The 27,888-nt window shown below is 38.6% G+C and overlaps 4 protein-coding genes across 4 annotated transcripts; all 4 read right to left on the reverse strand.

Moving 5' to 3' along the window:
- Positions 1-970: 970 nt before the first annotated feature.
- arl3a (ADP ribosylation factor like GTPase 3a) lies at positions 971-3,370 on the reverse strand. Its single transcript, XM_056760263.1, has 6 exons — positions 3,306-3,370; positions 2,854-2,997; positions 2,569-2,685; positions 2,354-2,404; positions 1,917-2,102; positions 971-1,772 (listed from the first exon to the last, which is right to left on the reverse strand). Exons 1-6 carry the CDS (start codon positions 3,306-3,308, stop codon positions 1,725-1,727), a joined length of 549 nt encoding a protein of 182 aa, XP_056616241.1. The 5' UTR covers positions 3,309-3,370; the 3' UTR covers positions 971-1,724.
- A 359-nt stretch (positions 3,371-3,729) lies between these two features.
- On the reverse strand, positions 3,730-5,312 carry npm3 (nucleophosmin/nucleoplasmin, 3). The gene is made up of 5 exons (XM_056760264.1): positions 5,146-5,312; positions 4,865-4,950; positions 4,661-4,780; positions 4,473-4,566; positions 3,730-4,310 (listed from the first exon to the last, which is right to left on the reverse strand). The coding sequence occupies exons 1-5, from the start codon at positions 5,216-5,218 to the stop codon at positions 4,189-4,191; spliced, it is 495 nt and encodes a 164-aa protein (XP_056616242.1). The 5' UTR covers positions 5,219-5,312; the 3' UTR covers positions 3,730-4,188.
- A 596-nt stretch (positions 5,313-5,908) lies between these two features.
- oga (O-GlcNAcase) lies at positions 5,909-17,022 on the reverse strand. Its single transcript, XM_056760262.1, has 16 exons — positions 16,230-17,022; positions 15,983-16,034; positions 15,795-15,892; positions 15,576-15,706; positions 15,319-15,490; positions 15,139-15,237; positions 14,772-15,056; positions 14,470-14,628; positions 13,769-14,394; positions 13,137-13,320; positions 10,247-10,332; positions 9,194-9,298; positions 8,784-8,875; positions 8,476-8,668; positions 8,230-8,392; positions 5,909-7,811 (listed from the first exon to the last, which is right to left on the reverse strand). The coding sequence occupies exons 1-16, from the start codon at positions 16,387-16,389 to the stop codon at positions 7,675-7,677; spliced, it is 2,742 nt and encodes a 913-aa protein (XP_056616240.1). The 5' UTR covers positions 16,390-17,022; the 3' UTR covers positions 5,909-7,674.
- Positions 17,023-18,108: 1,086 nt separating this feature from the next.
- Positions 18,109-27,882, reverse strand: pprc1 (PPARG related coactivator 1). Its single transcript, XM_056761165.1, has 14 exons — positions 27,734-27,882; positions 25,908-26,045; positions 25,638-25,790; positions 25,506-25,547; positions 23,494-25,336; positions 23,348-23,401; positions 22,220-22,280; positions 20,379-20,446; positions 19,607-20,270; positions 19,324-19,527; positions 19,166-19,241; positions 18,921-19,042; positions 18,670-18,821; positions 18,109-18,562 (listed from the first exon to the last, which is right to left on the reverse strand). The coding sequence occupies exons 1-14, from the start codon at positions 27,812-27,814 to the stop codon at positions 18,462-18,464; spliced, it is 3,759 nt and encodes a 1,252-aa protein (XP_056617143.1). The 5' UTR covers positions 27,815-27,882; the 3' UTR covers positions 18,109-18,461.
- Between the last annotated feature and the right edge of the window lie 6 nt (positions 27,883-27,888).

Below are 27,888 nucleotides of genomic sequence, written 5' to 3' on the forward strand. Positions count from 1 at the left end.
TAAGAATGTACTGTGCTTGAACTGAGAACATAGGTAAGCGTAACTCATCTCTAAGTGCATTTCTGCCAATTACAGACGGAATTCACATGTATATGTATTTCAGTTACCAAGAATAAGGAATTGATTTCTGAGAACTATACTAAGGTGCATTGCCAGCTCCAGGGAAAGAATGTGGTGCAGTTACAAAAGCAGCAAGTCTCTACACATTTAACAGTTCTGACATGACCATAAAGCAGCTGGATAAGTTGCCATAGCAACGCAGGATTTGACAAAGGTGTGACATTAGCCTTGCCCTCTGTGTGGGGAAGGGAGCCCCAGTGGAACACAAGGTCAGGGCAATATCACCTGCCAGTGTCTCTCTTTCTCTCTTCCTTTCTCAATATAAATTGACACAGAACCTGGTGCGGTGTTCATGTAGCTGACCAGAGATAACGTCACTTTACAGTCCATCATACATAATTGAAAGAGTGCACAATGGACATTGATCAAAGCGGGCCAATACTGGTCATTAAACATTGACATTTACAGCCTTGCAGGAATACATTTGATTTTAAGTTAAATGTGCCATAACATGATGTGGCTCTAAAATCTTGACTCAAAATCTAAATAAAACGAAACAAAAGGCCGTTGAAACCATGGCAGAGTTAAAGTGTGTCATAGCCAAAGGCGGTCCAAGCATTTTTTGAGTGTCTTTTTTAGGCCCGGCAGTGTATATATATATATATATGCATTTAGCGAGAGAATAAACGATGACTGTGGAAAGTATGAGTATGATAGACTGAAATAACATTCTGAAACTAGGTGTCTCACTGAGATATTTCTCAGTCTCTCATTTTGAACAGATGAACATCATACGATCGAGTGTACAAAGCTACCATAACCCTCATAAAACCTGAAAGCACAAAAATGTAGAACAAAGATTAACACCTTTAAAAATGTCTTGTTTAATTTGGTAAAACAGACAGAACGAACAAGACATGATTAAAAATCTTTAGAGGCTATAAAAACGGTTTTGCTACAGCACCACCTGCTCTTAACCCATTTCCTGTTTGTAAAAGAGATCTTCTAACTGTTCATTTACAAGGACATCATGTGAAATTAATGCTTTTGCCCTCATAAATACAAAGAGCCTCTACTGCAACAACCAGATGCTTAAGCTTGTTAAACCTGTTACAAGCACACCTGTCAACTAACTCTGGGTTGACTGCTTTGCAATGTGATTTAGCTCTATATTCACCTCTCAGATAAATATTTGACAGATTGGCTTTCATAACGTTGCGGTTCAAGCCAGCAAAAGCAGACACAGGCTATGCAAGTAATGCTTTCTATTTGTAATGCAACAGCCTGTAATAAAATCTAGCATAGTATAAAACATCTAGAACAAACAAGTCTTAGAAATCTGTGATGTGGAAAAATATATGTTCCAAGAATTGATGCCAAACTAGATCTAACACACACACACACACACAACTTCAGTGGTTGACTGTAATATTATAAAGAACAACATGCTATTGCACAGTGTTTACAGAGTAACTGGAAACGAGAATGACAGAGAGAATGGTGATAGCTTAGGTGGCCCCAATGGGTTAGGGTCAGAAACATTCCCCTGAACATCGCCAGCTGGCATCTGGGTTCACCTCCATTTAACAAGCTGGTAGAGAATCCATACAGCCCACAGAGTTTTTCACATTCTCTGGATCGGTGAACAGAAGGAGCTTGAGTCACTACTTCTTCTTTGCAGTGACATTCTTGCAGAGCCAATTCATACCATCCTGAATGAGGAAAATACATTGTGTAAAATGCCAAATATGGATTCAAGATGCAATGAAATACATTATCATTTGCCTTGAAGTTTTCTTCAAGGTTCTCCTTTTGGTGAAAACAAATAAACAGTGAATGAAGATAGATGAACTCACTTGAACTCCCTCTCCTGTAAGAGCGGAGCAGGACTGGATTTGCCACATGCGGTCCCGAATGGTGTGCAGGTTCAGGCCCTCAGCGATCTCAGAGGCTGGAGCCGCTGTCAGCAGGTCTTGCTTGTTGGCAAAGATTAAAACAGGCACGCCATTGAGTTTCTCTTCATCCAGTAGCTCAGATAACTCCTGCACAACACACAATAATTCAGATTCAGGTGTGTCATTCAATCAATAACTGATTTAAATACTTCATTCGCAGTCACTGTGAGGTTGGAAAAAAGTACTGCTTGAAGAAAGGCATATTAAGAAAGTATTTGTATTGTATATCAATTATGCAATTTCAATCATTACAAAACATCAATATTGTAAAACTCCCGGTTTATAATAAAGACAGCAATCACTGATCAGTATATTTGCTGTAAAGACAGATTTTATACCTGTCCTGTTTCTTCAAATCTCTTCCTGTCTGCACTGTCTATGACATAAATCTGAAATGCAAAAACATAAGGCTGTGAAAAACAAGGTTAAGCAAACAAGGGATCTCTTATTATATATTATATATGTTTAAAGACAAGTATGTGGGATCTAATTTACATTTGATTCTCTGGTCTGACGTATTTGCCTGAAGCACATATGTTTCAAAGACACTCACAAGCACATCTGTATTTTCAAAGTAGTTTCTCCAGTACGGCCGAATCTTCCTCTGGCCTCCAATGTCCCAGACATTCAGTTTGAAGCCCTGAGACTGCACACTCTTAATGTTAAAGCCCTGACAGGGACAAAGGAAAAGAAAGTAACTGTAAGGTTATACTGTGATTAAGTAAAATAAAATATTTAATTTATCTACATTCATGCATATTATTCATTTTCACAACTGTCATCAGTTTAGCCTTTTAGATCAGGACCACAATTGACGGTGTGATACAATCTGTGTTACCTGTGTTGGTGTGATGTGATTTATATCTTCAGAAGCCAGCTGTTTTAGAAGTGTTGTTTTCCCACCGTTGTCTAATCCCAGCAGCAGAATACGGACCTCCTGGTCAGGGGCACTCTTTAGTTTTCTAAGGATTGACAGCAAACCCTGGAATAAAATGACATATGTTGCTCAGTAACCAGAACATTTATTGCAATATGAAACGACTCTATAAAGAAAGGACAAAAATCCTCTTTCATTCAAGAACGTCATCAAAACAAACTCAAGAAAAACATTTCAGATCATGTCTGGCACCTACAGATAAACCACTTTAAATTCGGCAAAACAGAAAGAATAGTCCAACTATCCAACTATATTTTACGATCACCGACCGTCATAGACCGACATCGGATTAAGTTAAAAAGTTGGTGATGAATAAAAAATAAAGACAAGACTAGAGGTAGATAAATTCTCACCATCTTGTAATTCTCCGGCTATCTTCCGAGACGCCGCCGAGGGTTACTAGGGGGAGTTAGGTGACGTCACTCACTATAAGCGTCATGTTAAAGGGACCACACGAGACAAACGCAACGGAAACTATGTAAGAAAATATACATGCTTTTCTCTCTCTAGTTTATTTACAAATGCATTGACATTTCATTTAATAGTTTTCTACTTATCCATTATTCTTCAAGAAAATGATCTTAGTTTATTATTTCAGTAACTGAGAATGATAACTGGTTAAGAAGTTGATACTTTAAGATCTTTCCCACTTTTGCAAAATGAACATTATGCTTAAATGAAATCAAAAGCATTAATTTGTCTTCACAATATTCTGTTGAATGGAGCAACACCTTTATAAATGAGCTTGTTTATTAAAACAGTAAAAACAGGCACTGGTTCTACCAAAACAACATTTTATTTACAGAATCCGTCATTAAAACTGTAAAAATGGCAACCACGGGACTCCTTTACAACTGATCTCAACAAACACTCCATCAAAAACCCTGATTTGGTCAGTCCTTCAAAAACAGACAAGGATTGCCTAAAAAATTAAGTAGAAAAGTTACACACTGTGCATTATAAGGAAAAACAGTTGAGAACAATGCTGGTGCTTTCCCCAAATGCAGATGTAGACTGAAATGACAGCTTTCACAGCTGAAATCAATACGTTTTACTGTTAAATGTTTTTAACACGAGATGTCGGTAAAGTCAAATGTTCATGGAGGCTTTGACCCTTTACTAGCTAATTAACGTCTGAAAGAACATAAACGGACAACATGGCCACCCTCCAACAATGTCATAGAAGAACATTAAATCTAAAATTGTATAAAACGTACAAATTGAGTAACTATGAGTTTAAAGCTTCTGCTTTTTCTTTGCTGGTTTGACAGAGGGCATTTCCTCTTCGCTTTCATCCTCCTCATCATCATCATCCTCCTCCTCCTCATCTGACATTTCAGACTCTTCATTCTCTGTGGCTGAAAGGGTGGAAGAATAACGAAATGAGCATTCCGAATATAGAATATATATTTAGTATAATCTGCAAATATATAAATCGCAATCAAAAACTACTTTACATGTATTGTTGCAATAAAAGGACAGTCTTTATCGGGCATAAAATAGGACGTTTTATTACTCACCAACTAAATGTAGCCCACTGACAGTCACGGGTCCAGATCCAGATTTCAGGCGTAGTGTGACAGGAGCAATCAACTCAAACTCCCCTAGGCTTATCTGAGTGAAAACATACGTGAAAACAGACATTAGAAGAAATAATAATCTACAAAAGTAAAATATAAAGACACAATAACTGGTATTGATACTTTACCATGGGCAAACAGGAAATGTGAAGATTTGCTAGAGGCACTGATATTTTCTTTCCTTGGTGATTCATAGCAGTCACCTCCACCACGTTATTCTCCTCTTTGGCACCATCACCCAGACATATCTAACGGTTTGAGAAAAGTGTAAATGACCCTGACACAGATCCCCACACTTCTGAGAGCTATTATAATTGTAATATTGCACGAACCGTTCTCAGCTCGAGAAAATGTTCCACACCATCATCTTCATCTGCCTGAAATGTGTAAAATGGAACTTCAGAGGACAGCTGACAACCTACAGGATTACAAATACAGCAATATTAAGCATAATATGATTCACATAAAAAACAAAATACACATATTGAATCGAATTATTGAACTTTAACAACGATTACAATCATTAAAGATAAGAACCGACTCTTGCAGTAACACGTGTGTTGTAAGCAAATCTACAAAACATACTACACAAACTTATGAGAACTGATCTTACTGAAAACATAGCTTTCCAATCGTGAGTGCGAGTGATCCGCACAGTCCGACGCTTCGTCGTCCAGACACGACATAATTATTCAAACGTAAGTAATATTAATTCAATGGACACTGGAATGTACTGTGCAGGTCGCGCTTTCAAAACACATGTGACGAGTACTACACGAGAAACGTCGCAGGAATCATGACGTCATCAACACAGGGACGTAGAACTAAATTGTAGATCGGTTAGATATCAAAGAATGAGCTGTTTTATTAGTCACTTTGCACAAAGAAAAAACGTTTAAAAACTTTTCTTATAATAAAATAAAAACTGCATAGTTTGTGCTAATTGTGCTAAAAAAATAAAACACGCCAAAGAATGCGGGGACGTGTTTTATTTTACTAACTTAATAATTTTATAATAATGGTTAAATATTTTAAACATAAAAGTAGACTTCTTAAATCCCCACGTTTATTTATTATTTCTAAGGTATTTCTTCTTAAAAGCTCCACAAAAAATGAAGAATCAAAATGCTGTTTTAATAACCATATAACTTAATACTTTTTTCTCTTTTCTATTATCATGTTCTTTTTAGTTTCAATGTTTTAAGACTTTCATGTCTTATGTTGAATGCCTTCTGCCTCTGTAGCATTTGAAACTTTCTATTCTTCAATTAAAATAATTGTAGATAGGTGACATCTCTTCACCATTTATGATCGGGCACGTGGACTGAACTCACGCAAGCATGAGCCTAATGATCACGTTTGGAAAACATTTTCACTTGTGTTTTGAAATGTTTATGAGCGATAAATATTTTTCTCTCGCTCATACTCATTCACTCTGATTTACGGCAGATTTTATTTAACATTTTAATAACCATCTTAATCACATACAAATCTTACAGAAATAACAACTATATTACATATACATAATCATAATTACACCAAGGTACAGAAAAGCATTGTATATAACCTAAATAAAAAATGAAAAAGCCCTTTACATTAAAAATGATGAACCAAATAAGCAATGAGCCTAGCAACGGCATTCTGACTGCTACACAAATAAACAATAGCCATTTTTTGAGATTACAGTGCCCCTTTAATTTGGGGGTGAATGAGAAAATATCGAAAACGTTAAGACCCAAATGGTTGGCCCATCACAAGCATATAACTATTTACATTTTTTCTGAACTCAGGCATTACTTGCATCATTACATACAGGAGTCTATGGGAGCGATTTGTGCTCATGGTTATTCAGGGTAACATAAATGGTAAAACTATTATTTGTGAGTAATTTAGATAAAATAATACAACTTAACATATAATCAGTATTGAGAATATTATGCATAATACATGTGGACAGGTATTTCTGACATAGGGTTGTTTGCACATTGAGATTAAATTTCCCAGAAAGCCAAATACAAATATGGTGCTATTAAACTTGAACAAAAAAGGTAGATCTTCATTTAGAAAGGCATTGAAGGGAAAACTCAATGACTGTAGCTTCATTGAAGTTCATTTTCAGATCTCACTTTGGTTGAAAGTATAATATCAACCAAAGTGTACTTCAAGGCTTTCAATTGTGTGTGTGTTTTTTTTTAAAACATACCTGATGTCAGATTTATCTCAAATTATAATACACCACTTTAAACAAAGGGTAAATCTTATTAATTTAAATTACAGGCGAGGGTGTAAATTAAACAAAAGTCATCTTTACAAAAAATAAACATGTATCATTAGAAGATACACATGCCAAAGGCGTTCACAAAAACATATCTCATGCAGCTTTAATGTAGAATAATGCTTTAACTGTATTCAGTTCTGCCAATTCAAATTTTCAGATTGCCTGTTTTCCAGGTTGTGGAGTATCATATCATACTATAAAGGATACCTTTAGGATTCTGCATTCTACATATGAGCTCACTCGCACTGCACCTGGAAAATTGCAGAATTTATTCCATTGTTTTGAAAAGCAATAACATACCCTGGCTGTTCAACAACCTCATTCTAGATTATTGCTAGAAGACTGTAAAGTATTGAAATGAACTAATTAAAAATACTAAAGTGATGAAAGTGTAAATTGAATTTCTTATATGAAGAAATGGCAAGTTTTAGCCTGAAGAATCTATACATGTCAATTTAAACATGCACATGTGCTGAACACAAACTGCAATCCAGCCGCATCTAAGAGATCAAGCAAGTTTAGTGGCACTTGGCCAGCTCAAGCTACTCTTGCAGGCTCAAACTTCAATTCTTTACCACTTGTCGCGCCCCTCAACACACACAAATGTGTGCATATATACATCCGCTCACTTGCAAACTCTTTTAAACACATCACCACTGACTGGCAAAAAACAATCTCTATGAACAGCACCTACACAATTCTAGAAGTGCATAATTAGATGAAATGAGCTACCATTACAGAGTTGCTATTACAAACATGTGATTGTTTTATGAACAGGTAGCAAGATTTCTGGACCTTAAAAGTGGGCCAAAGCTTTGTGCACTTTTTGGAGGCTCCTATGTGTGATGGTTAGGCAGCTTAGATTTACAAACTTCTCCCCATTATGATAACGTCTTTTGGGAATCCTTCCATTTTGGCAACTTCAAAGCAACCGAGCTTGCTATAAAAGTCCATCATTCTTTTGTCCATCTGTCGGACTTCACAGAAAGCACCAAGTGAGCCTGAAAATGAAGAAGAATATACGTTTAGAAATAAATCACTGCTACTTTTTATGGCATCCTAAGGAAGAGACCAAGGTAATATTTCCAACACCACAAAAAGAAAACATTTAACGGATGACACCATTTTGCTTTAATGAAAGCATTTTCTTGATATGGACTCATATCAAGCAAGAAAACTTGATCATTTGTACAGAAGTTAAAATGAACGTATCAATTTTAATTTAATTTGAAATCGAATTTAATTTTATTAAACCTCAGAATTATCTTGAATCTTTCTATTCTTATTAAATTAGTATTTAAATTAATATTATTTCTTATTTATTTTAATGCTCTTAACATTTACTTTTCCAATCTCAAAACTTCTGAATTACCGCCTCCATGTATGACCACACCAGTCACCCAAACTATCACAACTTACCATTAGATTTTAGCGACGAGAGGAGACAACCCATCATACTCTTGGCAACACTTGGGTCGGTAACCTTTGCATGAATGTCCACTTTAATAAGCGATGGGAAATTACTGAGGAATGATTCTGGCAGAACCTCCTCCTCCTCCTCATGGAAGCTTAGCATCATTTTCTATAAAAAGAATTATATCACTGTAATCACTTTGTGAACTGATTTGATATGCAAGTAATGACACAAGTAGAGTGGGCTCTTACCTCAGCATCTGACAGGTCCTTCTCTGTGTCTGGCTTGTTGTATTTCTCCTGCATGCATGGTATCCAGCTCACCTTGCATTTCTTCAGGAAAGGTTTGACATCCACAGTGCCCAGAGCATAGCCACAAACACCTTCCTCATCTTCGAGTACAAAGCCATAATCTGGGCTGATTGTTAGAAAAACCCCCACTAACCTGTTGTGAAGATAGGACAAACATCAATTTAAAATTTTAATTTTAAAACAACAATCATCAACATCCTTAACACACTAAAAGGAGTAAATGGTGTAGGGACAAGCTCAAACTGCACCTGTCTCCAATTAGGTCCGGTGACTCATCTGTAAAAGAAATGCCCTCACATGCCTCAGTGTACATCTCCTTGCAGATCTTATAGACAGAAGACTGAGGGTAGAGAAAGCAGAAAAGCAGCGTGTGAAGGCATCTGACAGCTCTCGTTCCACATACAGTTGAGAATGATCCTTCTAAACAAGACTAACAGGTGGACCAGACTGCTGTTTCAGCAGAATAGTTCAGATCATTCTGCAAATAAACCTAAAAGCAGAGCTTAAACTGAACTGAAAACTGATTTTTTTAAAGGTATAAAACATCTACAGTTTTCATACTGGAGGAAACATGAGAGGAGAGATGGCTTGACTGAACGCAAGGCAAATTATAACCAACATAAAATGTACAATGGATAAGTGTTGATACAAAGCCTACCTCATCCTTGGGAAAGTAAGGCCTTATGGTATAGATTTTTGAAGTGGGCATTGATGGTGGTGGCTGGTAAAAAAGATCATTTGCCCCATCAATTGGCAACAGTCTCTGTGAAGACCAAAGCAAAAGTGTAGTATAGTTAAGTACTCTTTTAAATTAAGAGTTAGTGAACTGTTACTGAAACTTCAGCCTGAGTTTACCTGCTCCAGCTGCACAAACACACACCAAACCAGCATTAAAACAAATGCTTTGACAAATAAATGTGCTTGTCCGGTTGGTCAGTGTACAGAAAGAGCATGTAAACAGCATATCTAACATCATGACAACAGTTCCTTTTCTACGCGTGCCTTTTTTCCCCGCGAGAAACCAAAATGTAACGAAAGTGCGCAGGCTTGGTCTGAGAAAGGCTTTGCTGGCTAAAGGAGATGCTCCTTTCCCGCTCTTTTCTTTCGCTGCGCAAGAACTTCCTGTTGAGAAAAGAATGATGCTGGCGCGCAGAGCAAAACTCCATGAACCAAATACTTCCAGTTTCAAACTTCACATATATTTGTTTCATGACAGACGTTTTAAATAGTTTAATGAATAGTTGGGAGATATTAAGAATTGAAGGACCAGATCGATAACAAATCATTTCTTCATGGAGCTTTATGCAGGCAGATTCGCAGTCGCACGCGCAGGAGTAGTGTCGCAGCCGCATGCGCAGACAAAATATGAGGATAATTTAGCGCTGTATCCTGCAAAGAAACCAGATGTCATAAAATAAAATCTAGCCATGTTGCGCTGTCGCAGGCGCAAGAGGAAAAGCAGCATCTCATTTGGGCAGTTGCTGAAAGAAATCAAATTTTTTTCTGGGTTATCAAACACCAACACCCCAACCACTGGATCGGACTGTAGCCTCTAGCCCCATTACATTTTAAACTTCTGAACACCCTTCATATACAGCTACTCACAGCTCACCTTAAACAGACCAAACCGTAGCATTCTGCAGCCATACCAACATCTCAAAAAAAAAAAAATCTTCTTGCAACATTGTGCTGGTAATTCAATATTTGATACCTGGAACTCTCCTGCTAGACCGCCCCTAAAGGCCCAGGGCTCTTGGTCGCCACTTAAGAACTGTGTTGTTGACTGTCTACGACACCCTGTTGAGATCAGATCCAAGCGGAAAACATGTGAGGGGCTTTCTGGCATAATGAGGGGGAAGGGGTATAGGGTAGAGGTGTCTTAATTCCAAATGACGCCATTGAAAATAAACGCAGATACTACAAAAACTACGCCTCAACGTCAACAATTGTGAAAAACTTTCGGCAGTTAAACATTACGTTTACAGAGGGCTTACGCTGACAACAATGCCTGATTCGGGCACATAACTTAAGCAGTTTGTTTTTCGAATGCTCCTGAAATGAAGCATTTATGATAAAGTGTGCTTATCGTAAGGGACGTATCACTGAACATTATTGCAGTCCGATAAGAACATTTACAAATCGCTGCATCTACATTTATGACAGCCTGTTTGGGGATTTCCTTGGTTGTGGGTCATCTCTTCGCTCGCTGGTACAAAAGTTGCTTCAGCTGTGTAAGCCCTCTGAGTTCAAAACCTCATCTGAAGTCACATTTAGACCTATCTGCCTTGTCACATGACTAAGAAGCTTTCCACCACTGTAAATGCTTCATTAATAAAAGCTTATCATTTGGCTTGCTGAACCGTTCATGGGCAAATTACAAAAAACAACCCCCCTCTTTTACACAAATGTCCATTTTTGGCACCTGTTTGCTCCTACGGTGATATCCAAGATAGAACCAGGTGCTCTTTTCTTGCCACAAAGCAGCTACGCTTACTATTGCAACGGAAGAATTGATGAACTTCTATTGCAGCAGTACCAATGTGAAAGGATGAGATCTCAGCGTCATGTAACAAGACAAATGCGGCGCAGTCACAAGTGTCAAACTTGTTTTCCAATTTTCACTCAAATTTGATCATACCTAACACACATTCTGCTGCGAAACGACTGGACAAACATCACACGCACCATCTGAGGGGAATTTTACCACTCCCTTGTCTCTTTTTATGGTATTATTTTCTAACTTTGTGACCAACCCGCTAGCTTAGTAAGTTTGTTGTACTACAGCTGAGAGGTCTGGATTTTCCCCCAAGATGGTGCGGTAAAGCTGGTCTGAGCCACTTCAGTGGGGCCTACTGATAGAAACAAAAACCATGTTAGAGTTGGCAGAGAAAGAATAGGGGGGTTAAACATCTTACACTTGAGCTATCGCTGCGCAAATGTGACTTCATACAAAAACCCTTCCTTTCCTGAGGCATTGAAAGAAAATATGTAAAGATAAACTAAATGTACATCTTCAAAACCCGCAAAAGAAAAAAAAGGTAAACGCAGTTTCCAACGCACTGTCCACCCAACAGCAGTAGAAACTTGTGCTGAGGATTCTTCCATCTGTACATAATTAAGGGAAAAACAATAGAAGAACTCATTAGTAAATTGATTTCAGCACAACAGCAGTGAGGCGCTGACTGAATGCTATCGGCACTGCTTTGGACGGGAAGGAAGATCAGGCCTTGTTGGAAACTGACCGTTTCAGACTCTCCATGCATTTTTAGAGCAAAGAGTGGATTTCAGTATTACTATTATTCCATTATAAATAGCACAGTTAAGTCTCTTTCTGAGAGCTGTGCGATGGGAATCGGCATTGGGTGGGCCAATGCTCAATGTACTGATTCTAGTTTTACAGAACACTTATAACATTTATAAATGTTTCCACCCTCAATTTTTTAGCACATACTTAGATGTGGCATGCCAGTTTTGGTTGCTGCCTGCTGCGTTGCTTTGTTATAAGGTTGGACAGAAACCTGTGAATGAAATGTGGTTACCAAGGTAACCCAGGCCATGCTGGTGCTATAATTACTCAACCAACTTCCGACAAAAACCTCATTTGGAACAGAATCCATTACTCTAACTGAACTGCAGCAATGACCCTAAGTCATATAGATACCACACACACACACACATCACAATAAAACATTAGCCACCTAATGGACAAGGTGCTTTCAGACTTTACAAAGAAATAAAAAATGATGTGCATGTTTCATAGTTTAATGGAATATGTTACTTTAAAATATGCTAAAAACGAGATATTCACCCAAGACCAGTTCAGTTAGAGTAATGCATACACTGAGGTTGTTTGTGGAGTACAACTGAAAAGCATAATACGACCGTACTAACAGTGGGTCTATAAAAATGTCAATTATCGTTTATAACGCACCAGAATAGCCTTACACAGCCGCTTTCAAAGTTCGCATGCGCGGAGCGCCAGGGCGTGAGGGGCCTACTTTCCTCCACGATCACACCCTTGATCGAAAGAGACGGCAACGGATGTTGCCAAGTTAATTCACAATGATACGCACAGCAAGCAGCAGCACCCACTCTGGCAACTCTGACCACAGCCAACCAATTACAATTCAGCCTACCATCTAGAGTGTCCTAGGGATTGGCTAGCAATGAGGAAAGCATCCAGTCAGTGGAGGAAAACAATATTTACAAACTAGATTTCACTTGCATAAATATCAAACTTAGCCCAAGAAATTTTAGTGCTGCGTGGAGCCGTTCATACCTAAAGTGTGAACTGAAGGTGATAAGAATTTAGCTGTATGAGTTTTTTGTAGAGAAGTGCCAATTTACGCTCTCGGGTCTAAAAATATGCGCTGCCATCTGTTAAGGAGTCCATTTTTAGCACCTTAAATCTCACAGATGCCCCTATGAATCATGAAGTGTACATGCGAAAGCTTTACAGACTAATGATGTGACACGCAGCGGTTTTACTATAGTTTATAGCACAAACTTTACTACAGAATAATGTTTATTAAAGAATTTCATGGGCTCAGTATGGGTAAAAAGCCTTGAGCAACAACAAAGAGATATGACGCCATACCTACCTAACCACTGAACAAATGATTTCACCATTGAGATGATACTCTTTATATCCCAGATATAGGGATACAGGTCATACAGAATGGTCCTGTTGGCGGAGTTGGAAAGTCTGGTGAACATCTGGATGACAGAGCAGCACATCTCTTCAAAGTTAACTGCTCTGGAATGCCATTCAGCTACTTGAGTAAACTAAATGGAAATAAAATTGTCATTAGCACGCAATTTTCATTTTTAATGCAACTCAGAAGCAACTGCTAAACATTTGTTTATAACTAACAAAATGTACTTATTCCTATTTCAAAGGCTCTACCTAGTGGTCTTAATAATTATTGCATTTCCACCATTTTGTTTGACTGAAGATTTTTGTTCAAATGGTATAAATAATAGTTTTTATCCTCTTCACGATAATATCTTTTAGGCTAAAATAGCTCTAACTAAAAATTTTAATAAAAGTTTTGTTCTCTGGGAATTTTCAAATTTTCTGCACGGACTCATTTTCAAGCACATGGAAAACTGGAAATCTGTGAGAAGTTGGCTAAATAAATACCCACATATTAAAGGAACTGTACTGCACTATCCTTCCCCGCTTTGGTTTTAGCAGTAAGCTACACATGACATACCTAGTGTGCCATCTCACCTTCTCTGGATCCTTTTCTGTGGAGTTAACAATGACAAAACTGCTATTGGCTCTCAACCAGTTAAACTCTTTAAGCATCTGTACTGCCTTTGGACCATGCTCATATGGCAGATAAAAAAGCTCAGCCAGCAGGGTGAGATCCTCCAGAGTAACCGGCTCTACAGTGAACAACGGTTTCTCATTAGGACCTGGAACAAACACTTCTTTATTGAGCTGATCATCAGTCTGCATCGGTGCGATGTCACTGCCTGAATCCTCCTGAATAGACATCTCTGGAGACTTCGACTCTGTCAGGCTCTCTTTATCAGTGTCCATGGGTTTGAGATCTTCAGACATCTTAGCCTTGACGATTTCCGTGAGGATCTGGTTGACGCTTTTAGCGTCCTCCGCCTCGTCGTGTTTCTCTACAACCATCTCCATAGGTTCTTCGTCTAGGTCCTTCTTCTCCACCTCCACCTCCTCTTCTTTGCAGAGTATGTGTGGGTCTTCACTAAGAGGCACGGCTTGGCTCATGATTGGCTGTTGGAAGACTGTGGTCACTGTAGCCGTAGAGATCCGACAAGTTGCGTTAAGCGGTGGAACAGCCATAGAAGTGCTTTTTGCTCCACTGTGAGGTACCTGTCGACCTGTAAAGAGAAGATTGTTACATGGACATGCTGATTGCAAATGCAGAAACAACCAAAATAAGAACAAATGCTTACTGTTGTACTGATGAGGCACTCCAAATTCGCTCAACCATTCAGAAAGAGCCAGCTTGAGAGCGATCTGTGGGCTGTAGAGAATATCTGTTTCTAGCTCCTCATCACTTCCCTCATTTTCCAGCTTTATTTGAATAGACACAGTGCTGTCTTCACTGTCCGCTAAGAGGAGAAATCAAAAGCTATGAAGACTTTATGCAAGAGGCCCAGATAAAAATGTGGCCAATAATGCTGGTTGACACTACAAAATAAAGATCTGAAATCTGTTTATAAACAAAATGATGTTTTATTGAAGACATACTTACTCATGACAACATCTTTTCTAACTCCATTCATGTTAGACTTATACCATGTGGCTAGTGTGTGAATGGCGACAAAATTGGACTCAAATTCACAGTTGGGGTTGGTAAGGACTCCCTTAAGCCGAGGTATGAGTTCTGAAGACCTGCCTTTATAAGGCCCCAAAAACAGCCGCTTCTGGTCATAGTCATTGGCATGAATATTGTCCCAAATGACAGGGGCTCTCCTCAGAATCTTTGTAACTTCTTCAATAGATTCAACAGTTATGTCCTTTGAAACAACTTTCGGACCTGTCAAAAACAAAAGGCATTGTAAAATACAAAGGAGACAGTACTCCAGCACAGATGTTCCCTGAAAAAAAAAACAGCATACCCGTCCACAGCACCTCAATTCCAGGAAGCAGCTTTTCACCAATTGTACGCAGGTACGGCGATTGAGCCACGTTTGGATAACAAAACGTCCCACAATATTCTTAAGAAAAAAAACATTAGGTTATAGCAGTGGATAGGATAGAAATTAACATAAGGAAATGCATGGGTAAGGACTAGTTACCTGTGGGGCAAAATAGGAATATGTCAGGTTCTCCCAAATACTGGAAGATCTCATTGGTTATGGACAACTGCGCATGGGCAAAAGAGCTGAATACCTCCTTGTCAGCTGGACAAATGTTATGATCTATGTCATCAAACAGTAAGGCGAAGGACTTGCACCCAAAATGAGAGACCTGAATTAAAGACAGACAGAAATGTACAAAATGTAAAGCAGAATAACACTTAAGCCCGCAATGTGAGGATTTGGTTTATTCTTACCTGGTCCAGCTTCCTTTTCAGTGTAGACACTTCCTTCTGATTTGAGAATGTAATGTCCAGTCCCGGGGAAATGGCATAAATGAACTCAATCCCATGCTCTTTAGCAGCGCTTATTAGGGTTGTGAGTTGTTCTTTAAAATAAATGAAAAAAACAATCAACTCAAGTCATATACAGCACAACCAATCATACCATGTGAAAAGGCTTGATATGACAATCACCTGCTTCTTCAACAGAATACATCTCTCTCCAGAACATTCTGTGTTTGTAGTCATCTTTTGGGGCATATAGATACGTGTTCAATCCCCATTTCTGCTGCCTATTTAAAAGAAATACAATTTTGATGCATTATGCTAATTTGAAGACAATAGAACCGTTACACTACATGTATAAACGTGTTTTTTAATACCTCCTGAAAAGCTCTTTTCTTTGTTCCATTGTCCATGGCCGTCCATAGAATCCTGTTGAACAAGTCAAACAAAAGGTTTTGACAAGCGGCACACATTCCTGAACCACATGCTTTAGTCAGTTAATGCAAACACTCTAAACATATATTCAAAATATTGTTTATTTAAACACTGTTGGCAACCAAATCGATTGAATATAATTTTTGTTCATGTCGTGTGCATTGTTGCTTGCTTTTCCCGTTTGCTCACCCTCTACAACACCAGTGAGAAATTTTTGTCGGCCTGTTCTCTCAACTCCAATGCATGGCTCGTCAACTGGACCTAGCGTTTCCGCAGCCGCTTCGTCTGGCACTGGATTTGCTTCACTCTCGGGCTCTGACGACTCAATTATCTTGTCTTTCTGGACCATCTTTACGTACGCACGTACCACTGCTTTTTAAAATACTGGGTTATACGTCAGCCAACGCTTTGCTCGCGCAGAAAAAATCCCGTGATTAGATACTGGGTTAGTAGGCCATCTTGCTTGGAACGGAATTCAATAGGATGTAGACTCACCGCATTAAACTACCAGCAGACTTTACCTTTATAAGACCACGTAGTCGTAGCAAACAATTTTTTATTGATAATACAATAAATTTCTGCTTGCCACAAAGTAAACAAATGAAAGCTTCTTTAAACGATAAGTTTGTCAGAGTCGGTAGGCAGCCAACCAACTAACCGCTGTTTTCTCTGTGAGCTGTCTTTGCGACAATGAATGCGTTACATCGTGTGCTAGACTTGAATAAACGACGAACAATCGAGCTGTTTGATATACAGAAAACGTCGGATATTGCAGCGCGGACTAATATGAATCCTGTCAATGCAGCGCAATGTCCAACAACCGTGTTTAATTTTGCACTCTTCTTCTACGTCTATCAACCGTGTTTAATTTTGCACTCTTCTTCCTGTTTACACTTACTGCGCAGACTCAGAAAACTGGTTTGAACCAGTAGCGGACGGTTCATGTGCGTCTGAAAGCAAATCCTTACCGGAGCTCTTAAAGGGACAGCGAGAACCACAGATGATGTCCAAAAGCCTTTTTTATACAGTCTTACTCAACAAACGACTTTATAATTTTATATAAATTTATAAGTTTCTTACTGCAAAGAAACATGTCAGTTGAGCATAGTGTATATTTTTCGCGGCGATGGCATTTCTTTGTAACAGGATGTGCAATGCACAACTATTTCTGTGGTCTGCGCAGACTTAACTGTTATGCATACTTTATTTTGGTATGATGCTTATTAATCAAAGAACGGTGAAAATGTACATCTTTCTATCATTAATAAAGCTGTTTTATTGTCACTTCGAGGGACAACGGGACTTGTTAAGACCTAAATATCAGTGGTTGAGACCAAAGTAGCTAATACTTGCGTCACCCCTCCATGTGTCGCAGATGGTTCGTTCCATTGTTTTTAGCGCTAGTTTCAAGAGGTTGTGAATGTCATGACTAAATAATCTCTCATAGTCATTTGTTTTTAAAATATATTGTTTGAACAACTGCTATATTACACCATTCCAATAATAAATACAGGTATGAATGTAGACTTTTTATTTATTTATATATTTTTTCACTGAATGAATATGCTGTCACTAATCACTCTTTTATTTCTTATTTAATTTTCAACCGGTTACTTTCTTCTGCAGAACAAGGCGGTAGACCTAACGTTACCCTTTCACTTCTATTTTATGGACACAAACCCAAGACAAGGGTAACTAACAAAATATATAAGTCATATTGGTGAAATGTCAGGAGGGTAAATGTTGAAAATGTTTTTTAGCTTAACTATCAATTTGGGTAACTTGAGAAGTACTGGTTAAACAAATAAGGAAAAAAAAACTTTGTTTACCATTGTTTATAATCTTCTGTCAAGAATTCAGCCAAATGCTGATATTATAACACTCACCATGACCCACATTTTTACAGTTCCTTTGATTGAATCAAAAATTACAAACTATAACTTACATAATCTACACATTTGCAACGCAAAACACCAAAATCACTATTTAGACTTGTGTACACAACATATACCACATTTGTAATGGTCTTGCTTCAGTGTAAAATGGCAGACAAAGACACACAATAAGAGAAAATATATTTTATGTTTTATTGGGGTTGAAATTTTTACAACAGTGTAAAACTGATTTCCCCTCACATAATGTTTCCACTCGTTTTTAAAATGTGTTTGGCAAGACAGATTAAACATTTAAATAAATTTTATCTTTAAAAAAAAAATATTCCATTTCATAATCTTTTTTTGCACTTTTAATTTTTCTTACAAATCTTCACTTCAATAGAAGGTGTAAACTTGCAGCAAAACACAAAGAAAAAAACAAAACAAACAAACAAAAAAAAACTGTCATTGAGAGGCAACACTGGATATATGGGGCAGCATTTTGCTCCGAGGTAATACGTTGTCTCTGCTGTGGCATGACTTATCGCTACCTTTTCAGGTTCTTCTGAGCTTGCCTAAGTAAAGTGTCAAAGTCTAGTGCATCCAATTTACCCTTTGCAGAAACTGGCTCATACTCCCGGGTTGAATCTGAAAGAGATCGGAAGATATTCTAGCATTTGGCAGGCTAAAGCAGAACAAAATTAGGGTTGAGATGTTTTGAAAACTAGAGGGAAGAGATACAATGTCAAACTCACCAAGGTCAGCATAATTACTCTTGCAAAACTGCCTCCTGCCTCCAAAACACAGATCAAACGGCAGTTCATTCGGCTCCCTCAGCATGCCTCCGTTCTCAATAGCATCAAATGCATCTTTTTTGTTGTAGTATGTAATAAATCCATAGTTGTCACTGGAACAGATAACAAATGTCTCAGGGTTCTGTTGTTGATCAAAAATAAAATCAACTAAACTTAACACCGTTTTACAAGTATATTAATAAGGGGCATACCCATTTTCTCTAAAGTGCACAGTGCACTCCTCGATTTCTCCATAGTATGAGAAGCGCTCCTTTAGCTCCTTACGAGTCATGTTTCCACGGATTCGACCAACATAGACTATTCTCCTCTCCTCCTAAAAAGCCCAAAACATATTAGCTTGAAAATCATTTACCACGGTGAAAATTATTTGTGGAGAAAACATTTAGCCTTAGTGAAAGTTCAGGCGATACATTTCTTTCTTGGTCAAAGTACTCACAATGGCTTTCTGCTTGCGTTTCCTTAATTCTTCATTAGAAGTCTGCGAATTATGGTTCCCAGACCTTTGATTAGGGCTGTCAAAAAAACAAAACCGTAAGTACAGATCAAAATATAACATTGTTCCAACTTAACCTCCATCAGCAGAAACCTTCTCACCTTCCATGACTTCTCCAATGTGGATGTCCATGTGAATCAGAAGAGCGGGACCTGGATCGAGAGCGGCTACGGCTCCATGATCCAGAGCGTGAACTCGAGTATGAATATCGGCGCCGGCGGGGTGGTGAATAGGACCTGGAGCTGGATCGAGAACGAGATGGAGACGACGAACTAGATCTGCTGTTGGAGTGCTGGGATCTGTATCTGCATAAAATAAATTACTGGTGAGATATGTATAACAACAGCAAAAGAATTATAAGCACAGCTTAACATTAGGACCAACCTTTTCCTGGGAGGAGAACGCGATCTGGACGAGGATGAAGAGCTGGTTTTAGAGCTACTAGATGAGCGAGATCTGTATCTTCGTCTTGAGCGGCCTCGGTCTTGGTATTGCTTGGGGGAGGACTCAGAATAGCTGAGAGGTTTTGACTGGTTGTCTTTTGCATCCTGCAGCAAAGGGCTTTCAGATTCAGGCCTGTTTGGAGAAGCATCTGGAGTCTCCAAGACAGAGCCATTTAATACATCCCTTTCAACGCATCTTCTATCCACAGGTGGACTGTTGCTGAGATGTTTCAGAGTTTTTTCTGTGACTGATGTGGCTTTTGGGACACCCTGCTGGACTGGCCTGCTGGAGGACAGCTCAACAGTCTTGATGATAATGCTAGGCTGCTGCTTGACATTCCACCGATGACCAACTTCATGGTGATGGAGCTCTTTTGGAGGGAGGCAGTAGTCGTGGTCGAGGGAGAACGGTTGAGTCTGACCAGTGGTAGTAGTGGTCTGAGGTGTACTGCGCATCTTATTTGAAGGAAGGGGTCTCGCTTCTATCTGAATAACCTTATTAGGAGTTGGTTTAGTTAATTCAGATTTTCTAGTTTTTCCCAGCAGTGCTACTGGCGCAATAGGTTTCCACATCTGGTGTGGGGGTGTGGCTGGTGGTGTGAGGCCTATGGGAAGAAAACCTTTAACATACATTGTTGCCGTGACAGTGTTACAATTCATGTCCATGTTGGTGGACATCAGCTTAAAATGACATCTTGAAACAAACTAATTACCTGCTGTGCTGGCCAGGTCATGATTTCTAGTTTTCTCCAGCACCTTAGTCTCCAGCTGCTGCTCAAAACTAAAATTCACAAAAGCAACAATTTTAAAATACTGCCACTTTATATTTAATACTCTAAAACAATTCCCAAAATGATTTAGCCCAAACCACATAAAGGGATAGTTCACCCAAAAATGAAAATTTATTTGGTTGTTATAACAAAAAATATTAATTTCAATATAAATTATCCATCACAGTCTGGCAAGAAAAAAGACAATATTTGCTCCAATATGTAATGTGACCAGTGTGTGCACGGCCTATTTTTGAGCTAAGTTACAGGAAAAAGGAGTGAAAATATGTGCTTTGGTGGAATTGGAGATTTTCATAAAGAATAAGCACATTGCCCTCGTCTCACGATCCCAATCCTAGGTAAACATCTAAAATTATCTTTTTTTGTCTTTGTTTCTGAGAGGTCCACCTTCCTTAATCTTTCCCTCATAAATTTTTCCTAATACAAAAGATGCGTGTCCATCGGAAGCAAAGTGCTTGCGTGTCTGAGGTTTGGGTTTTAAAACATACGGGACTGATAAAATAAAGTAGAGGACTGATGTAAAAAGAGTTACTAAGAGAGATATAGTGCAGGACCTTATTATATATAGTTATAAGTGTAAAAAAAAAAAAAGAGCAGCATTCATTAAAAAAAACTAAGTAAAAAAACAGATACAAGCAATACAAAAGTAATCCTGCGTGGCTCCTGGTGACATATTTATGCATTACGAAGCGTATTGATCGGTCTCTAAAATAAATATCATCTACAAACTAGAGGTTCTGCGACTGAAACCTGGGACGAATATCATGGGAATATCAACCACCCAAGCGCCTCACTCACTTAGAAGGGCAAAGATCCAGAAGTTGAAATTCGAAAGGGATATGGGCAACTGCCTCTCATAGCATAATAATAGCTGTCTTGATCACATGGGCGAACTGAATGATAAATATCAACGTCTTTATCCGAGATGACACTTTGCATTTGTCCCATTTAGCAATGCTTTTCACAGGTGCAAAAATGGCATTTAGAACGGGCTTGTTCGTTTTTAAAATGCGGTTGATTCAATATCCATGAATCGTTTTTATTTTCCTTCATATTTCCACAAGCACTGAACATTCATTAACGTGAAAGTTATTGCTACTACTATCCACTAGATGTCACTTATTTTTACAACAGATGGATGTTACAACAGAGTTTACCGTTCATTCATTGCGGATGCAGGTGTCTTCGTATATGACATCACCTTCACTTAAAAGGCAGCGGCATATATGATTAGAGCCTCTCTTTAAAGCTAATTTTGTAAAAATGTAAAATAACCTGACCCTGTTTGATCAAGGTATGTGACTGTTCCGTTTCAATCTATCCATGTGTACCCAAAAATAAAGATTTATAGACAGGTTTGTGGGCTTTAATTTACCATTGTAATCTTTACTGATATATTTTTAAATATCTATAGGATTTGTATTAAATCTAAAATCCCAGACGGCTCGAATTGACATCAAAATCTAGTAGATTCGACTAGTTTGCAGATATGCTACACTGCCACAGTTATGCAGTATGTATGCACATAAGAAACCATTGACTTAAAATATTTTAAGGCTTTAGTTATTAATATCGCACACACTATCCATTTTTCTAACATCCACCTCCACAATCTGAAGCCATGCTGAGGGGCTCATTTGTTTCGGTAGGTCTTGGTGAAAAGTGGCTTCTGACCACACACGCAAACATAATGTTTGGTGCGAGAGCAGCAAAAGGGCTGTAGGGTAACTCCGTCACTTCGCATTTAACCCGATAATACTCACCTGGAGTTTCCTACAGCAACTGCTCTACCACAGACCTCCGGAACGCTCTTTTCTTCTTTGGCTGGAATAGAAAAGTAAGGGTTGTGAATGACCAATTATGTGAGGATGAGATGAGACAGGCCCTTACAGTAATGCAAAAAAACATAAAACAAGCAGCATATCTTCAGATTCCCTGCAGAAATGCACCAAGCTTGTTCACTTAGATGCAGACAAAAGATATCAGCTTTTTTCCATAGACAAAACTGACTCTCACACCATTGGTCTGCATTTCCTCAAACAAAAGACAGCATTTGCGCTTTAAAATGGTTTTGTTAACAGGACAGAATTCCAGCAGTTCAATGAGCACATTGAAAGGGAGAGAGACGCGACAACGGAAGTTCATATTTTACAGATCAAGTGAATCATGGAGCCATCAGATAGTTCAAGGAAGCTATTTTTTCTTCTAATTTCTTTTTTCATTTTTAGTCATTAAATCCCTAACTTTTAACCCTAACTTTATTGACTCTTTAAATGCATTAAAAATCAGTCAGTCCAGCTGCAGCTCCATGTATTACTAGTAACTCTTCCAGGAACTATTGATAGGCTGCATGAAACGACATTGCTGTGAAAAAAAAAACGTTTCATTGGCATCTATGGAGTTGGACTTATTGGACTCACTCTCAAAATGGCTCTGAATGAGCAAAAGCACTTTAAATAAGGGCGAGTCAAAAATGGGATTAAAGGAACATGCCAAACCCTCTCCTTAGGGCAATCAAACCTTTTTCTGTGAGACTAATGGAAGTCAGGAGACTGAAATGACCTACATAAATATTTTATCCACATAGCATTTTTAACTATATGGCTCTGTGACTGGGCGATGTTTAGTATTAACACAAACTTTTCAATTAAAGCAACAGATCAATCAAAAATAAAAATTGTGTAATTTTCCACACCCTTGAGTTATTCCAAATCTGTATAAATTTCTTTGTTTGGTTGAACACAGAAAGAAATTTGGAAGAATGCTTGCAACCAAACAGTACTTGGCCACCACTGATTAACATAGTAGTAAGAAATACAATTATAGTCAAAAGTCTCCAAAAACTGTTTGCTTTGCAATGCAATATAGCCTACAAAGATTATATCACTTACACTGAGACTCCTCAAACTGCTCCAAGAGGCTTGTAAGATCAGAAGCTTCAATACCTGGAAAAAGTTAATAAGTTAATAAATCAATCCAATAACAAATTGAACATGTTTCTATTAACAAACAAAATGCATAATATTCAAGAACTAACCAATTTCACTTGTGAACGACTGAATGAGCTCAACAGTTGTGTTCTTTGGTTTTTGGGTCTCAGAAGATGCCATCCTCATCTGCTCTGCCAGTTCAACAACTCTGGCCTGAACTTGAGCAGAGAAAAACGGCTGAGCAGCTATTGGTGGGACATGAGGCTGTGATCGTGCCGTCTGCTTTTTACAGTTGGACAGTGTGTTTTTGGTTTTATCAGTCACAGGGTCCAAAACAACTTTCTCGGTTTCTCTTTTTACAGCAGCACTAGGTTTCAAGCTCTGAATTTGTGTAGTAGCAGCATTTTCAGCTTTCTGAGGCCTTGCCTGTTTTGAAACTTCAGATGGCACCACAGGCATTTCTTCTACCGCATTAGCAGCACTTGGGTTCCTATTTACACAATCTTTAAGAGTGGAGGTATTGTGAGAGCCTTTGGATGTAGTGGAAAACGGTAGTGCCCTTTCTGGAGCTGTCTGGCTTGTCGGATGAGAGGTCTCTGTTTGAATAGTGTTCTGGGGAACGCTGGGAGGAGCAGGTGGTTTCTGGGGTGATTTTAAAGAAGAAGGCTCAACTGCTGGGGTTGAAGTTTCAGTAGGTAGTTTCTGGGGTGAGGCTGATGGAGAACGGTCAACAGATGTACAGGTGGTTGGAGCAGGTAATTGAGAAGACGCAGTTTTCTTCGAGGAAGACATCATTGATGCTGGTGGGACAAGCAATGCTTCAGGTGTTGGGGGAGCAGCGGGGCCTCTCGGGTGCCAGGCAGGCATGATTTCAGGAGCGTGATCTACTTTAACTGGAGCAGACATTCTCCGTGGGTCTCTGGGGTTGGGCTCAGGCAGGCAGGGGATGGGCGGAAGCTCCTTGGGTGCTTCGGGCAATGTGGGCCATTTAGTGCTGTTATCTTCAGTCTTGTTCACTGGGTCTGGTTTCTTCTGCTGGCGGAGAAGACGGTACTGCTGTAAACTGAGTGGTTTGGGCTTAGTTTCACTGTTTGGACAAAAAGCGAGCTGTTCAGTTGAAGGTTCCTGTTTGGAAGGCAGTTCTGCCTCTATAGACTTCTCCAGATGATTGTCCTCTGGCTTCGGTTCAATGAATGCTAGCTCCGTTTGAGGGGTCATGATGGGCTCTTTTTCAATCTGTGGCTCAGGAGTCAACGATCCTGTTGAACGTTCAGGTTTAGGCCTGATAGGCTCTTCTGGTGAACATGAATTAGAAAACGTTACCTTTTTCCTCTTTTGTTCTCGTTGTCGTTTATTCTGAGGCATCTCTTTAACTCTAGTGGATGAGCTTCTCAAAACCCTCTGTTCACCTGAAGATGATTCAATACTTTCCTGTTTTTTCATCTTTTTTGAGTGGCATGATTTGTTTTTAGGCAACTTCACAATCACTTTCTCTTTCTCCTCCAAACGAGGGGTTGTCTTTTCAGGAACATCCTTAAGCTTCGGTTGTGGTTCATCTACGCTCTTCTCCGGGACTCTCTGCTCAGTTTCCACTAAGTTTGTGTGAGGGGATAGACGGAGGCTTAGATCTGGGATAGCCAGGATGGGCTCTCCGTGCTCTCCTTGATCAACCACTTCCAGCACAATACCACCTTCAGGTAGAAGATGTTCTTGTCCCCCTTCATCTTCCATACATAATGTCATGCAGTACGGGTGCATGTGTTTTACTAAATCTCCGAGAGTTACGGACGTGCCATCTCCATCCTGCTCTAAAGACACGGGAAGGCACCAGTCAAATCCATCCAGTGACGGTAAATCGATATTGGCTACATCAGTTGGAAAAGTTGCATCTCCATCTTCCTCTTCTCCTTCACTATTTTGCTGGGAAGCTCTCTGCATTCGTGGAAGACTCTGTGAAACAAAAAAGTAAAGATCTTTGTCATGACTAGTTCAAAGTAATGGATTAAAAACAGGTTACACAAATGTGCCTGCCAGAAAAAATTATAATATAATGACATATTTTCATGTTTTCTATTCATTTTATGCAACTCTGGATTTTACTGATTTGGAATATAAATACCTTTCCAGGAAAGTGTCTTGCATGAATCAAGGATTTCCTCGGCTATTGCGTACAAATGAAAAATAATTATTAAAAAAATTAATCCAATGCATTCCCGACATGTGCAGACAGGTGAAGAGGAGCTCGACTCACCACTGAGTGTTCTTGACCCTTCTGCCCAGAGAACAGATCTGAATCCGGTAGAGTGTCAAAAGGGGACAAATTTTCATCGTCAACATTGTCAAGTATCTCAGTAAGTGCTGTGAGTAGTGTTGCTTCACTTTCCTCATCAATATCACTTTTAACCTGAAAACACAAGAAAACACGTGATCAAAGTTTGAAATGACCGAAACAAAGAAAGTGAATCTCATTGAATCAAATGCCTAAAACATTTGACAATAGTTATAGGGAGGTTTTAGTTACTTCTGCAGTGGGGCTGTCCTCAAATATGGACAGAATTGATGTATCCAGGTAGCCATGTAAAGCCTCAAGAGTGCCTTCATTGTTTAGGCTGTGATATTCCAGACAGCTGCCAGAGAAACTTGCCTGAAGCATTGCAGCCTGCAGAAAAAAGATCATTGTATGACACAAATTTATTTATTAAAATGGAAGTTCAAACAATACATTAAACAATAATGTGCACACAATTATTGTAAAATAATATTAACTATAAAATCTCAGGGATTTGTTTAAAATAAAGCTAATATAATACAATACAACTAGTAATACGTTGGTGTAAATATTACTCCGAGTTTAAGAAAACTAGGAAAAAATTATATATTGTATAATGCAAGTGAAATAACATTGATAATTCAATCGGAAATTATCATTTAAGCTGCATTCACTTTCAGATCATCAGGTGTAGGCAAACTAAAATATCAAAATGGAAACATTTATTTAATATAGATCGTGTATAATCATAAAGCTTTCACGATGTCCGAAAAATAAAATAAAAATAAACACGAAAGGCTCAGATTCATGGCAGTCTACCACGTGTTTCACGTCATCGTGCCGCAGTGCATGACTGGGCAAAGCCCACACCGAGTTCAAAACACGCCTCAAGACACCACCACACTATTTGCACAACCATTGACATTTCTCAAAAATACTAAATATTAAAACTGTCGGCAATGGTGTCAAAATGTAACATGGGTTTAGTAGGACTGTGGTCAATAAAAAGATTCCCCCCAAAAGATGGAAAATTCTGACAAACTGTACTGCAAACACCCGGCCCAGCACGACTGACCAACTTATACCTGCACCACGTGTTGGACAGCGAGTCAAATATCTATGGTCAAAGCAACACATAAAAAATGTAAAACATTTTGGTTTTTTAAACACAAAACTAATAACGATTATACTAACCGCGAAATTCAAATCAACACTGTAACAGTTAAAGGTAGAAACATGTACTTGTTTCCTCCTTTCATAGCAACACATTGAGATTATTTTGAAGTTTACATCAATTGAATCAGTGGTCGTAATATGCCACTATAGTGTAACACAGCGAAAATAATCATTTGTTACGCACGTATAACTTGTGTAAAACGAAAACCCCCCACGAACATAGAAAACAACTAAATAGTAGGTAACGTTAGCATTACTGAACTGCACCACGTGGGTGTGAGTCACGAAAGAAAAAAATCATGGAGACAAAATATGAACAATATCAGCAAAAATATGAATATAAAGCTCACTGAAAACATGAAGCACACTGGGTATTTGTTATTAAACAATGTTATTAAACAGGGTCAAAACACAGAAACGTTTAAGCGGCCTTCCCTAGCCAATACGACAAATAACATCAGTCACGTTTTAAAAATGCATGCTCGGGTTTGCAAAACATAACACTGAACCCCATAAGTAGTTTATAGTTTGCAAAATGCAAGATAAACAAAGAAAAAGAAAATCACATTAAACCAACAGTTAACTTATGAATGGACAAGTATGACAACATCAGCTAACATGAGACGTCTTGGGAACTGAAAGCCTGACAGGCGAGTTTTCTACAACAAACTAAGAAATACGTTAAAGTACTTAAAAAGTGATAAGATCTGTATATTTTATAGTGACAATTTAATGCATATGTGCACATGTGGCAAAAATAAATGCTTTAGCTATCTCACATTACAATCCACGTGTCACAAACTCCTGAACATCTTCATATTAACATTAATGTTTCACGAGGTAATAATGCCATTTCCATTTTGCCGCAGCACTAAAATAAAACCAACACATCTATCTCTTACCTCCTCAAGATTTATAGATGAAAATATTTCAGTATTACAGGCTTTTAACATCTCCTCGCCTGTTCCCCAGCGCGCCGCCATCTTACAACTCTAGTACAGATAATCGTGAATCAACTGCGGGAGCTGCAACCGGCTTCCAGACACGTGGCTTTTGC

Source organism: Triplophysa dalaica, chromosome 11 (genome assembly GCF_015846415.1).
Source record: "Triplophysa dalaica isolate WHDGS20190420 chromosome 11, ASM1584641v1, whole genome shotgun sequence".
NCBI lineage: Eukaryota > Metazoa > Chordata > Actinopteri > Cypriniformes > Nemacheilidae > Triplophysa > Triplophysa dalaica.

Excerpts from the sequence above, each read along its gene's own strand:
- oga (XM_056760262.1), bottom strand. The coding sequence starts at position 16,389 with ATGGTCCAGAAAGACAAGATAATTGAGTCGTCAGAGCCCGAGAGTGAA. Across the intron at positions 16,035-16,229 it reads TCTCACTGGTGTTGTAGAGG|GATTCTATGGACGGCCATGG; the intron begins GTGAGCAAACGG and ends CTTGTTCAACAG. Across the intron at positions 14,395-14,469 it reads AGTGCCTCATCAGTACAACA|GTCGACAGGTACCTCACAGT; the intron begins GTAAGCATTTGT and ends TTCTCTTTACAG.
- npm3 (XM_056760264.1), bottom strand. The coding sequence starts at position 5,218 with ATGTCGTGTCTGGACGACGAAGCGTCGGACTGTGCGGATCACTCGCAC. Across the intron at positions 4,951-5,145 it reads ATTGGAAAGCTATGTTTTCA|GTTGTCAGCTGTCCTCTGAA; the intron begins GTAAGATCAGTT and ends GTAATCCTGTAG. Across the intron at positions 4,567-4,660 it reads ACATTTCCTGTTTGCCCATG|ATAAGCCTAGGGGAGTTTGA; the intron begins GTAAAGTATCAA and ends GTTTTCACTCAG.
- pprc1 (XM_056761165.1), bottom strand. The coding sequence starts at position 27,814 with ATGGCGGCGCGCTGGGGAACAGGCGAGGAGATGTTAAAAGCCTGTAAT. Across the intron at positions 25,791-25,907 it reads AGGACAGCCCCACTGCAGAA|GTTAAAAGTGATATTGATGA; the intron begins GTAACTAAAACC and ends TTGTGTTTTCAG. Across the intron at positions 25,548-25,637 it reads AGGGTCAAGAACACTCAGTG|CCGAGGAAATCCTTGATTCA; the intron begins GTGAGTCGAGCT and ends TGTACGCAATAG.
- arl3a (XM_056760263.1), bottom strand. Across the intron at positions 2,686-2,853 it reads ATCACATCACACCAACACAG|GGCTTTAACATTAAGAGTGT; the intron begins GTAACACAGATT and ends TGTCCCTGTCAG. Across the intron at positions 1,773-1,916 it reads TTACAGGAGAGGGAGTTCAA|GATGGTATGAATTGGCTCTG; the intron begins GTGAGTTCATCT and ends TTCCTCATTCAG.